Source organism: Zophobas morio, unplaced genomic scaffold (assembly GCF_036711695.1).
Source record: "Zophobas morio isolate AGI-343-1 ecotype UQ-CSIRO unplaced genomic scaffold, CSIRO_AGI_Zmor_V1 ptg000012l, whole genome shotgun sequence".
Lineage (NCBI taxonomy): Eukaryota > Metazoa > Arthropoda > Insecta > Coleoptera > Tenebrionidae > Zophobas > Zophobas morio.
The window spans coordinates 7,039,963-7,053,056 of record NW_026972117.1 but is presented as its reverse complement, the minus strand read 5'-3'; the positions used below and the strand labels follow the sequence as shown (position 1 = coordinate 7,053,056).

At 33.3% G+C, this 13,094-nt stretch overlaps 3 protein-coding genes across 4 annotated transcripts in view; 1 reads left to right on the top strand and 2 right to left on the bottom strand.

Moving 5' to 3' along the window:
* Positions 1-5,155, bottom strand: part of LOC135127703 (intraflagellar transport protein 172 homolog) — a 41,955-nt gene extending 36,800 nt beyond the window's left edge. The window contains exons 1-2 of the mRNA XM_064054263.1: positions 5,066-5,155; positions 4,743-5,012 (exon numbers count right to left, since the gene is read on the bottom strand). Of these exons, the coding sequence (XP_063910333.1) occupies positions 4,743-5,012; positions 5,066-5,104 (309 nt within the window). The 5' untranslated portion in view covers positions 5,105-5,155. The remainder of the gene's footprint in view (positions 1-4,742; positions 5,013-5,065) is intronic.
* A 113-nt stretch (positions 5,156-5,268) lies between these two features.
* LOC135127702 (transmembrane protein 258) lies at positions 5,269-5,819 on the bottom strand. The gene is made up of 2 exons (XM_064054262.1): positions 5,710-5,819; positions 5,269-5,640 (listed from the first exon to the last, which is right to left on the bottom strand). Exons 1-2 carry the CDS (start codon positions 5,710-5,712, stop codon positions 5,401-5,403), a joined length of 243 nt encoding a protein of 80 aa, XP_063910332.1. The 5' UTR covers positions 5,713-5,819; the 3' UTR covers positions 5,269-5,400.
* Positions 5,820-6,051: 232 nt separating this feature from the next.
* LOC135127700 (USP6 N-terminal-like protein) overlaps positions 6,052-13,094 on the top strand; it is a 28,834-nt gene continuing 21,791 nt past the window's right edge. The window contains exons 1-2 of one of the 2 annotated variants that reach the window (XM_064054260.1): positions 6,052-6,274; positions 6,512-6,739. In XM_064054260.1, the coding sequence (XP_063910330.1) occupies positions 6,600-6,739 (140 nt within the window). In that variant the 5' untranslated portion in view covers positions 6,052-6,274; positions 6,512-6,599. The remainder of the gene's footprint in view (positions 6,275-6,511; positions 6,740-13,094) is intronic. The other variant, XM_064054261.1, reaches the window with a different exon arrangement.

The following is a 13,094-nucleotide window of genomic DNA, read 5'->3' as shown; positions in this document are numbered from 1 at the left end:
TGAAATAAGAAATTTTGTTTTTATCCGATCTGAATAAAATGAGTGATCTTATACTGAACAGAAATAGAATGTGGAGAGGGAGGGTGGGCGGGGCTAGTACTTTCTAAGAAAAAACTGATTTTGGCAAATGAGATACCTTCGAAGAAGATAGAGGGTGGGTGGGCGGGGCTAGTACTTGCTAAGATAAGATTGATTTTGGCATTTTTCGTAAAAAAGTGATGAAGCGCCTAGATAAATTAGAGCTTTCTTTGTTATGTTGACAAATATTGCAAAAATAACCACAAATTCGTGGTCCGAAAATAAATTCCGCACATTTAAACTTCTTTTCCGATCGATATGAGAAACATTAATTTTTCGTAAAAAATGGTGGAGGTGCCAAGGTAAATTCGCGTTTTTCTCTCATATGTCAACAAATATCGCAAAAATATGCACAGATTTGTGTCCATGAGCAAACTGCCTACGAGATAGGCATTTTTTCCCGCCCACCCACCCTGTCTCATTTTCAGTGAATGCTTTTATCAGATCTGAATAAAATAAATGAAGAGAAATATAATTAGTCTTTAGAATAAATAGAGGGGGGTGGGCGGGGCTAGTACTTGCTAACATAAAACTGATTTTGGCAAATGACATACCTTCCAAGAAAATAGAGGGCGGGTGGGCGGGGCTAGTACTTGCTAAGTTAAGACTGATTTTGTAGATGACATTCCTTCCAAGAAAATAAAGGGCGGGTGGGCGGGGCTAGTACTTGCTAAGATAAGACTGATTTTGTAGATGACATTCCTTCCAAGAAAATAAAGGGCGGGTGGGCGGGGTTAGTACTTGCTATGATAAGACTGATTTTGGCAAATGACATACCTTCCAAGAAAATAGAGGGCGGGTGGGCGGGGCTAGTACTTGTTAAGATAAGACTGATTTTGTAGATGACATTCCTTCCAAGAAAATAAAGGGCGGGTGGGCGGGGCTAGTACTTGCTAAGATAAGACTGATTTTGGCAAATGACATACCTTCCAAGAAAATAGAGGGCGGGTGGGCGGGGCTAGTACTTGCTAAGTTAAGACTGATTTTGTAGATGACATTCCTTCCAAGAAAATAAAGGGCGGGTGGGCGGGGCTAGTACTTGCTAAGATAAGACTGATTTTGTAGATGACATTCCTTCCAAGAAAATAAAGGGCGGGTGGGCGGGGTTAGTACTTGCTATGATAAGACTGATTTTGGCAAATGACATACCTTCCAAGAAAATAGAGGGCGGGTGGGCGGGGCTAGTACTTGTTAAGATAAGACTGATTTTGTAGATGACATTCCTTCCAAGAAAATAAAGGGCGGGTGGGCGGGGCTAGTACTTGCTAAGATAAGACTGATTTTGGCAAATGACATACCTTCCAAGAAAATAGAGGGCGGGTGGGCGGGGCTAGTACTTGCTAAGTTAAGACTGATTTTGTAGATGACATTCCTTCCAAGAAAATAAAGGGCGGGTGGGCGGGGCTAGTACTTGCTAAGATAAGACTGATTTTGTAGATGACATTCCTTCCAAGAAAATAAAGGGCGGGTGGGCGGGGTTAGTACTTGCTATGATAAGACTGATTTTGGCAAATGACATACCTTCCAAGAAAATAGAGGGCGGGTGGGCGGGGCTAGTACTTGTTAAGATAAGACTGATTTTGTAGATGACATTCCTTCCAAGAAAATAAAGGGCGGGTGGGCGGGGCTAGTACTTGCTAAGATAAGACTGATTTTGTAGATGACATTCCTTCCAAGAAAATAAAGGGCGGGTGGGCGGGTTTAGTACTTGCTAAGATAAGACTGATTTTAGCAAATGACATTCCTTCCAAGAAATTAGATGGCGGGTGGGCGGCGCTCGTACTTGCTAAGATAAAACTGATTTTGGCAAATGACATACCTTCCAAGAAAATAGAGGGCGGGTGGGCGGGGCTAGTACTTGTTAAGATAAGACTGATTTTGTAGATGACATTCCTTCCAAGAAAATAAAGGGCGGGTGGGCGGGGCTAGTACTTGCTAAGATAAGACTGATTTTGTAGATGACATTCCTTCCAAGAAAATAAAGGGCGGGTGGGCGGGGCTAGTACTTGCTAAGATAAGACTGATTTTGTAGATGACATTCCTTCCAAGAAAATAAAGGGCGGGTGGGCGGGGTTAGTACTTGCTATGATAAGACTGATTTTGGCAAATGACATACCTTCCAAGAAAATAGAGGGCGGGTGGGCGGGGCTAGTACTTGTTAAGATAAGACTGATTTTGTAGATGACATTCCTTCCAAGAAAATAAAGGGCGGGTGGGCGGGGCTAGTACTTGCTAAGATAAGACTGATTTTGTAGATGACATTCCTTCCAAGAAAATAAAGGGCGGGTGGGCGGGTTTAGTACTTGCTAAGATAAGACTGATTTTAGCAAATGACATTCCTTCCAAGAAATTAGATGGCGGGTGGGCGGCGCTCGTACTTGCTAAGATAAAACTGATTTTGGCAAATGACATACCTTCCAAGAAAATAGAGGGCGGGTGGGCGGGGCTAGTACTTGTTAAGATAAGACTGATTTTGTAGATGACATTCCTTCTAAGAAAATAAAGGGCGGGTGGGCGGGGCTAGTACTTGCTAAGGTAAGACTGATTTTAGCAAATGACATTCGTTCCAAGAAAATAGGGGGCGGGTGGGCGGGGCTAGTATTTGCTAAGATACGAATGATTTTGGCAAATAACATACCTACCAAGAAAATAGAGGGCGGCTGGGCGGGGTTAGTACTTGGTAAGGTAAGATAGTAGATAGTACTGGATAAGATAAGACTGATTTTGGCACTTTTAAGATTTTCGATCATTTTTCAACCATATATCCAAAAATTATTTGAAGACATTTTCTTGTAGATTTCAATATTCAGAAATCATTTTCGGCTTCGCTTTTTCGGAATTTCCTACCGTTTTTCCAAAATCGCTAATTAAAGTACAGCAATTTTTACAGTTGCGTCAAAATAACCCGCTGTAAAAATTTTGTAGATAAAAAAGGAAAATTATTATTAAATTTCACAAAATACAAGTGTTTCAAGAATGTACTGTGTAGTTTTTACATATTTACAGAAATGTTTAAGATTTGTTTATTTGGGAGAATAGAAAAGTTAGGACAGGTCAGGTCACGTTAGGTCAAATAAGGAATAAATTTTATAGCAAACAGTATAACAAAAAAGCTACGATTCTCACTCGACAAAAGAACATAATTAGCCCCGCCCACCCACCCTGTCTCTTTTTCAGTGATTGATCTGAATGAAATGAATGATTTTATATTGAATAAATAAAATTAGTCGTTAGAATGAAAAGAGGGGGGTGGGCGGGGCTAGTACTTTCTAAGATACGGATGAATTTGGCAAATGACATTCTTTCCAAGAAAATAAGGAGCGGGTGGGCGGGGCTAGTATTTGCTAAGATAAGACTGATTTTCGCAGATGACACATCCTCTAAGAAATTAGAGGGTGGGTGGGTGTAGCTAGTATTTGATAAGGCAAGATTGATTTTGGCATTTTTGACATTTTCGACTATTTTTCAACCATGTCCGAAAATTAGTTGAAGACATTTTCTTGTAGATTTCGATATCCAGAAGTCATTTTCGGCCTCGTTTCTTCGGAAATTCCTACTGTTTTTCCAAAAATCGCTAATTAAAATGGCTTTCTATTAAAATTTTGTAGATGAAAAAGTAAATTATTATTAATTTTTGTTTCACAAAACACAAATGTTTCAATAATGTACTTTGTAGCTTTTGTATATTTACAGAAATGTTTAAAATTTGTTTATTTGGGACAATAAAGGAGTCTGGACAGCTCAGGTCACGTTGGGTCAAGTCAGGTCAGGTGCATGACATAGTGCTTTTTTTTACTTTTTTCACATCTACTTAAGTTTCTATTTTCACTCGACAGAAGAAAATAATTAGCCCCGCCCACCCACCCTGTCTCTTTTGAGTGATTGCTTTTACCCGATCTGAATGAAATGAGTGTGATCTTATACTGAACAGAAATAAAATGAGAAGAGGGAGGGTGGGCGGGGCTAGTACTTGCTACCATACGAATAATTTTGGCAAATGATATACTTTCCAAGAAAATAGAGGGCGGGTGGGCGGGGCTAATACTTGCTAAGAAATGATTGATTTTGGTATTTTTCGTAAAAAAATGATAAAGACGCCTAGATAAATTAGAGTTTTTCTTTTCCGCACATTTAAACTTCTTTTCCGATCGATATGAGAAACATTAATTTTTCGTAAAAAAAATCGATTTGAGAAATATTAATTTTTAAATAACCACAGATTCGTGATCCGGAGATAAATTTCGATAAGATAAACAGTTTTTCCGATCGTTTTGAGCAATTTAAATTTTTCGTAAAAAAAATGGTGGAGGCGCCTAGATAAATTCGAATTTTTCTCTGTAATTTGAAAAAAAAAAAAACGACCATAAGGCAGAATGGGAGTACGAAAATTGCTTTGAAAATTCGGAGTAACTGACCCTTATTGTCAACAAGCTTTACTGTGGTCAAACTTTTGAGGCTTGCAAACATGTAAGGTACGAAGTTTGGTTACTCTTAGACTATTTTTTTTATTTAAAACTTATTTTAAAAATATTATAAACGAAATGACTATTAATGTTTAGAATTTTTTGGTCAGGTTGGCAACATATTTAATTTTAAGATGTCAAATGTCTGTGAACTACCAACCCAAAAATTTACTTCAACTATTAAAAGTCACCTACGCATACCTTCTTTTCACCCCATTTTTCTCCAAGTTTGTACACATACACAATACAGTCACTCTGCCCCACAGCCAGCTTAGTCGAATCTGGACTAAACGCAATCCCCTTAATCACGTACGACTTCTTCCCAGCTTCAGGATCCGCCGGTTTCGTGGAAAAACGGTCCCTTTTTTCGCCTTTCTCGTCAAAGAGCAAAATTTGCCTGTCTGAAGTGGCCACGGCCAGTTTTTGGTTATTCGGTGACCACGACAGAGCCACAATTCTGGCTTCCCCATCCTTACAAAAATTAACTTCCAACTACAAATAAAACTTGAAAAAGATGTATTTACCTGGGCTTCGAGTATTGTTTGCAGATATTTCAACTGCATTTTAAATTATTGCTACTTATTGCATTGTTGCTGTCAAACCATGGTGTCTTGTTAACAGTGTGCGTAACCATGGCAACCGCAAAAAATGACAGCAGCGCTAACTTGATAATTCGCAAACGTTACGAAACTGGTCAAAATTAATAATAATAATAATAAACACGAAATTGAAACAGCAGCTCTTACGTAATTTTATTTTTAAATTGCACGACAGTACAAAACATTTCAATTAAATTAAAATGTAACAAATTTATAATTACCTTATAATTAAAAATCAGTACTTTAACGTGGCTTACGCATCAGACGTATATACCCACTGAAAGCAAAAGAAATAGTATGCCAAACCCGGAGAATATGGAAGCAACAAGTGACACGAGCAGCTCTTTTTTGAGGTCTCTGGTGTGCTTTGTGCTAGTAACTTCGTAGACGAAAAACCACGCCGTGAAGAAAATCCCGATTCCTAGCAGGACGAGGGTTAGGTGTGGGAACACCGCTGGGTTCACCGGTGAGACGTACCTCATCATGGGTTCAATGTCGGCCTACAAAATGAAAACTGGTAATTATGGGTCAAACGTGTCGCGACACCGTTTTGGGTGCACATTACGTACCATTATTGGTGTTAGTGGGAAAGTGTGCCCGAAATTCGGTAAAGAACGTGGCAAAATAGAACCGGCGAAACGTCACTTCTGGTCTGTCAAAACAACCAAAGTGGTTAAGAAAATGGCGGCGTTGTGGCGCGAAATTCAAATTTAAATTGAATTTCACGACTTTTCGTGGGTTGCAGTTGGTGAAGTCGTCAGTCTCGATTAGCAATGCACGTGAATTGTTGAATCGTCGTGCAATTGATTGATTTGAATTGCTTTAAATCGGATTGATTAATGGGTGTCTGTCAACTAAGTCGAAGTTTTCAAGCCAGAGGGCGCTGCCGCTCTTCAAATATTAAATTATTTTTTAAAAATATAATAAAAGCGCGTATTGTGCGTGGGATTTCCGAATCGCGTAATTACCGTGTCTGTGAACTTTCCTCCTCCTCCTTTTGTTTTCTAATCCTGCGTGAAAAAAGTGTGTCTCGTTCGATTTTCCGTCTCTGTCGGTATGGTGGCCTGTGTGCTTGATGGTTCGTGTTGAGGTGCATGGTTCGGTGTCATTTCCTCGCCACCAGCAAATAAAAAGGTAAATGTTCGCATACGTTAATTAAACCTGTCTCGTTTCGCCCCCGTGCCGCCGTTTCGCGTCTTCGCCTATCTCTCCGTGCTATGGTTAGGAGACCTGTGACATTTGACAGCAGTTGTCAAACTCGTCGAAAATTATTAAAAATTGGTAAATAGCGGCCAAAAATAGCCCTCGCGCCGCGAAATGTTTGTTATGGAAACGTGTGCGGGTGGTTTGAGTCTGGTTTTTGCTTTTCAGCTGCACGAATGAGCCCAGTGAATAGCCGCCCCAAATAACGGAATGCTGTCCAATAGTTCCATCGACCGTTTAAAATACTGTAAATGGGATGAATGAAGGAGATCTGTTGAAAAGGTCAGCCGAAGAGCGTGAAAGAATATTCAAACGATATGAACGAGGCCGCGAGGAAGGTGCCGAGATCGACCCATGGGAGGATCCGGGATTCGAGGTCTACCATGCCACCGACAGGTATGGATGGGCAGTAAAGGCTTTGTGTGGGGGGCAGTCGGGATTTGAGGCTCGGAATCCACCCAGAAAGGCCGGGGTTGGGTTTGTCGGGGCTAAAACTGTTACATCTGGAACTGGGTTGAAATAAATCATATGTGTGATATGGAAGGCCACAAGCCTGCGTTGCGTGGGCTAGGTCAAGTGTGAGGGCTGTTTTAATACTGGAAAATTGCATAACGCAATTATTATTCATTTTTAATTGATAAAAAATGTTTTGTCCAATTTTATATCAACCAGACGCACTTTGTAGATAAGATACACATAACTTTAAGTTATTTATTTACTCAACAAACTTACTCAAGTGTCTAAAATAAAGTTAGAAAAGAGTCTGTAAAATACTAATCAAAATTTGTCGGCTCATTCCCTGTAAAAAAAAAATGATGATGTCATGTCAAATATTGTCAAATATACTTAAGTATTTTGTTAAAAATATGCGTTGACACGTAATTGTCATTGCAAGTGAATTAACTTAACACAGCGTTGCATAAATTACATAAATTTCGAGACTTTATGACAGTGATAAAGTACCAAGCAAATTGCTTTAATTAAGTTTTGAATAACAATTACTGGTTATTATGTTTGAATTAACACTTTCATTAATTTAAGTGCCGTTAAGTAAATTTCCAAAACTGATTTGAAATCGATTATCAACAGTTTGTGTACTTACGTTGTGGAATATTTTATTTGAGATTATTTTATCAGCTCTTTGGAAATAAAAATATAATCTAAATCTCCCTTGAGATTCTTTGGTAAATTATAGCGAGGAAACACAGAGATAACCATGAAAATATTTCAACAACTGAAGCGATAAAGTTCGCCAGTAGTGAAATTTTATCAATTTTCGAGTGTTATTGAGTGTATGGAGTAATTATTTTTTTAGTAAGGACAATAATTAATTATTGTATTGTTTTGGTTTATGATTAATAAAATCTGATAATAAGATTTATTTATATTGATAAAAATTTGGGATTTTTGGTGTGAGATCTTTAAATGCCGTGAAAATCTTGGGATCCTTGAATTCCTTTGATTCCTTGGAGAATTGTTCGGATTTCTCTTTAAATCCCTCGGATTTTCCTTGGTTTCTGGGATTTTTTTATATTTTTCGTGTTTTTCACATTCCTTGGATTTTTTAACCAACCTGAATTCCTTGAATTTTTTAGATTCTTTGGATTCCTTAGTTTACTTGATGCTTTAGATTTTTAGCTTCTTCATATTCCTTATGTTTTTTGGTTTTCTTAAATTCGAAAAATAACGATGTTGGCATTGCAGCTATTTTGGTTCCTTATTTATTTTTTTTAATTCTTTTTGGTTTCCTTGAATTCCGTGTATCTTATGATTAACAAAAAAAAGTCGTCTAGTAGACCATGAACGCGTTTATCATTACATTTTTTTCACATTAAATTTCATAGGTTTCTAAACAACTTTTTCATTCGACCGGTGTTTCTCCTTGAATTCCTTGGGGTTTTTTTATTTTTTTTTTCTTGCTTCCTTGGATTAAAAAAACAAATTATTCTTTTGATTTCTTCTTGGATTCCTTGATTTCTTTGGATTTTTAAATTCATCACATCGTTAGGGTTTTTAGTTTGCTAGAATTTTTTGGATTCCTTGAATTCCGTGTACCATATGATAGAAAGAAGTTGTCCAGTAACCGTAAATTTCATACGTCACTAACCACTTTTTTATTCACATTTCCTTAGATTTTTTAGTTTCCTTGAATTCTTTGGATTCCGTGAATTTTGTAAAGTAGGTCGTGGACACGTTGGTGTTACAGATACATTTTTAAATATTAAATTTCATAGGTTACTAGACTACTTTTTCATTCGATCGGTATTTTCCCGTGGATTCCTTAGATTCTTTGAAATTCTAATTTGATTCCTTGGCTTTTTTAATTATTTTTTTAACTCTGTGGATTTTTTCTTGGAGCCCTTGATTTTTCTGGATATTTTAGATTAAAAAAAAAAATACCTTCCTTTGTTTTTTTTCCCTTGAATTCCGTATACAATATGATGGAAAAAGGTCGTCTAGTAGGCGATGAACGGGTTGGTGTTACCAATAATTTTTTTTAATTTTAAATTTCATAGATTTCCAGACGACTTTTTTATTCGATTGGCATTTCTCCTTGGATTTTTTATTTTTTTTAGATTCCCTTTAACTAAGATTTTTTATTTGATTCCTTGGATTTTTTCTTATTGTTATTTTTTTAACTCTATGGTTTTCTTCTTGGATTCTTTGATTTCTTTGGATGTTTTAGATTTATAAATTTTTCACATTCCTTAGGTTTTTTAGTTTCCCTGAATTCTTTGAATTCCTTGAATTTCGTGTACAATATGGTGGAAAAAAATCGTCCAGTAACATTAGATTTCATGGGTTACTAGACGACTTTTTTAATCGATTGGTATTTCTCCTTGGATTTTTTTAATTCTTTTGATTTCTTCTTGGATTCCTTGATTTCTTTAGATGTTTTACATTTTTAGATTCTTCACATTCCTCAAATTTTTTAATTTCCTTGAATTCTATGGAATCCTTGAATTCCGTCTAGTAGGCCACGAACGCATGCATTTTAAATATTAAATTTCATAGATTACTAGACGATTTTTTTATTCGATCGGTATTTCTCCTTGGATTCCTTGGATTTTTTATTTTTTTTTTTTTAATTTTTTGGATTTCTTCTTAGATTCCTTGATTTCTTTAAATGTTTTTTGGATTTTTGAATTCATCATATTCCTTTGGTTTTTTAGTTTCCTTGAATTTTTTGGATTCCTTGCATTCCGTGTACCATATGATGCAAAAAAGTCGTCTAGAAACATTAAATTTCATAGGTTACTAGACGACTTTTTTTATTATTTGGATTTTTTCTTGGATTCCTTGAATTCTTTGGATTTCTTGAATTCCGTCCAGTAGCCCATGAACACGTTGTTGTTACAATATGTACATTTTTTAATATTAAATTTCATAGGTTACTAGACGACTCTTTTATTCGATCGGTATTTTTCCGTGGATTCCTTTTTTATTATTTTTTTAATTCTATAGATTTCTTCTTGGATCTCTTGATTTCTTTGGATATTTTAGTTTTTGAAATTTTTCACAATCCTTAGGTTTTTTAGTTTCCTTGAATTCCGTGTATCATATGATGGAAAAAAAGTCGTCTAGTAGGCCATGATCAGTGGTTGAAGGAAGCTGAAAAACCTAAGGAATGTGAAAAATCTAAATATCTAAATTTTGTTAAAAGATTAAGACAAAATTTTGAAAATATTTTATGAACAAAAAAAAAACCTAATTTCAAAAAATATAAATATTTAAAAAATAACGTAATTTACGACGAAATCGAAGAATTGAATAATGTTAAAATCAAAGATTTTAAAAATCCAAAAATTATAAAATCGAAGAATCTAAATCCGAAAAATCGAGCAGTTGAAACATTACAAACAACAAAATCGAAAAATAATAATAAAGAGACTTTTGAAAATTGAAGAATAAAAAAAATATTTGTATTGATGAGGCTGATACGTGTTTAAACTCCATATTAATTTTAATAATAATGAAAAAACTTTCAGAGTTTAAAAAATATATTTGTAGTCACTGCTACACGTGTTTCGGTACACAGTACCGTCTTCAGGCAGAAGAGAAACTGATTTATGCCTGAAGACGGTACTGTGTACCGAAACACGTGTAGCAGTGACTACAAATATATTTTTTAAACTCTGAAAGTTTTTTCATTATTATTAAAAAAAAAAAATAAAAAAAATAATTCAGAAATTAAAAAATCCCAAATCTGAAATGTTGAAAAATTGAAAACCCGAAACACAGAAAAATTAAAAATTGCAAAAAAGATTAATTTGAAATTTAAAAAATGCGAAATGTTAAAAAATCAAAAAATCGAAAATTCGAGCAGTCGAAACATCAAAAAATTGAAAAAAAAACTGAAATTGAAGAAAAAATCTCAAATCTGAAATATCGAAAAATTGGAAAATCAAAGCATCCAAAAATTGAAAAATCGAGATATGAAAATTTCCAGAGCTGAAATGTTGAAAAATTAAAAAAAAGACAAACAAAAGATTTTTAAAATCGGAAAATACGAAAAGTAAAAACATCGAAATACCAGCAGTCCAAACATCAAAAAATTGAAAAATCTCAAAACTGAAATATCGAAACATTGATAAATCGAAAAATTGAACAATCGAAGAAATATTGAAGCATCAAAATTTTGAAAAATTGAGAAATTGAAAAATTCCAACGCTGAAATGTCGAAAATTTTAAAAACCAAAAAGACTAAAATCGAGAAGTCGACAAATGGAAAAATCTAGAATTTAAAATTGGAAAAATTGAAAAATTGAACAGTTGCAAAATTGGAAAATTTCAAATCGAAAATTTTAAAAATCAAAAAGACTAAAATCGAGAAGTCGACAAATGAAAAAAATCAAAAAATTGAAAAATCTAGAATTTAAAATTCGAAAAATTGAAAAATCGAACAATTGCAAAATTGGAAAATTTCAAATCGAAAAATCTGATATTAAAAAATTCGAAAATTGAAAAGTCGACAGATTTAAAAATCGAAAAGTCCAGAAAATTTAAGAAAGTCGAAAAATCGAAACATTAAATAATTGAAAAATCTAAAATTAAAAAATTTGAAAATTTGTAAAATAGAAAAATCCAAAAATTAATACACATGTCTAAATATTGAATTTAAAATTCGAAAAATTGAAACATTCAACAGTCGCAAAATTGGAAAATTTCAAATCGATAAATCTGACATTAAAAAAATTCGAAAGATTTAAAAATAGAGAAGTCGACAAATCGAAAAATCCAAAAAATGAAAAATCTAGAGTTTAGAAATTCGAAAAATAGAAAATCGAAGAACTGAAAAAATTGGAAAATTCAAAATCGAAAAATTAAAATAAAAATCGAAAAATTGAAAAATCCCAAAACTGAAATACCGAAAAATTGGGAAAGTGAAAAATCTGGAAATCGAAATAACCCTAAATCGTAAAGTTAAAAATTTTAAAAATCCAAAAACATCGAAATTCGAAAATTCGAGTAGTCGCAACATCAAAAAATCGAAAAATCCCAAAACTAGAAATTGAAGACAAAATCCCGAGTCTGAAATGTCGAAAATTTAGAAAATCAAAAATTTAGAAATTAAAAAAAGAATTTTAAATTTACAAAAATCGAAACATCGAAATCTCGAGAAATTCAAAAATTAAAAAATAGAGAAATTGAAAAATCTAAAAAATTCAAAAAATGAAATATTGATAAATTAAAAATTAAACATATACAAAAATTTAGAAATGGAAGGAGAAAATTTAAAAAAATTCAACATCGATAAATCGGAAAGTCAAAAATTTTAAAAATCGAAAAAATTGAAAAACCGAAAAATCGAAAATTCGAAACATCAAAAAATTGAAAAATCCAAAAATTAAAATGTCTAAAAATTCAAGATTCGAAAATTTAAAAATCCAGAAATGGAAATATCAAAAACTCGAAAACTTTAAAAATTTTAAATTGCAAAATCTAAAATTTAAAATATCGAAAACCTGAAATCTTTAAACATTGATAAATCGAAAAATTGAACAATGGAAGAAATATTGAAGAATCAAAAAATTGAAAAATTGAGAAATTGGAAACTCCCACATGTCGAAAATTTGGAAAATAAAAAATCGAAAAATCGGAAAAATCGAAAAATTATAAACTGAAAAATAGGAAAATTCGAAATTGAAAAATCCAATAATTGAAAAATCAGTAAATAGAATATTTTTTAAAAATCCAAAAAAATCGAGAAATCCCAAGATTGAAATGTCAAAAAATTGAAAAACCTAAAATTAAAAAATTTGAAAATTTGTAAAATAGAAAAATCCAAAAATTAATACACATGTCTAAATATTAATGAATCGAAAATTTTAAAAACTTAGTAATCAAAATATCAAAAAATTCAAATATTTTAAATCGCAAAATTTAAAACTTAAAACATCGAAAAATTGATAAATCGAAAACTCAAAAAATGGGAAATTTAAAAATTGAAAAAAGAATAATTTGAAATTTAAAAAAATCGAAAAACTGAAAAATCGAAAATTTTAAAAACCAAAAAGACTAAAATCGAGAAGTCGACAAATGGAAAAATCAAAAAATTGAAAAACCTAGAATTTAAAATTCGAAAAATTGAAAAATTGAACAGTTGCAAAATTGGAAAATTTCAAATCTGACATAAAAAAATCGAAAAATTGAAAAGTCGAAAGATTTAAAAATCGAGTAGTCGATAAATCGAAAAATCCAAAAATTGAAAAATCTAGAATTTAGAAATTCGAAAAATAGAAAAATTGAA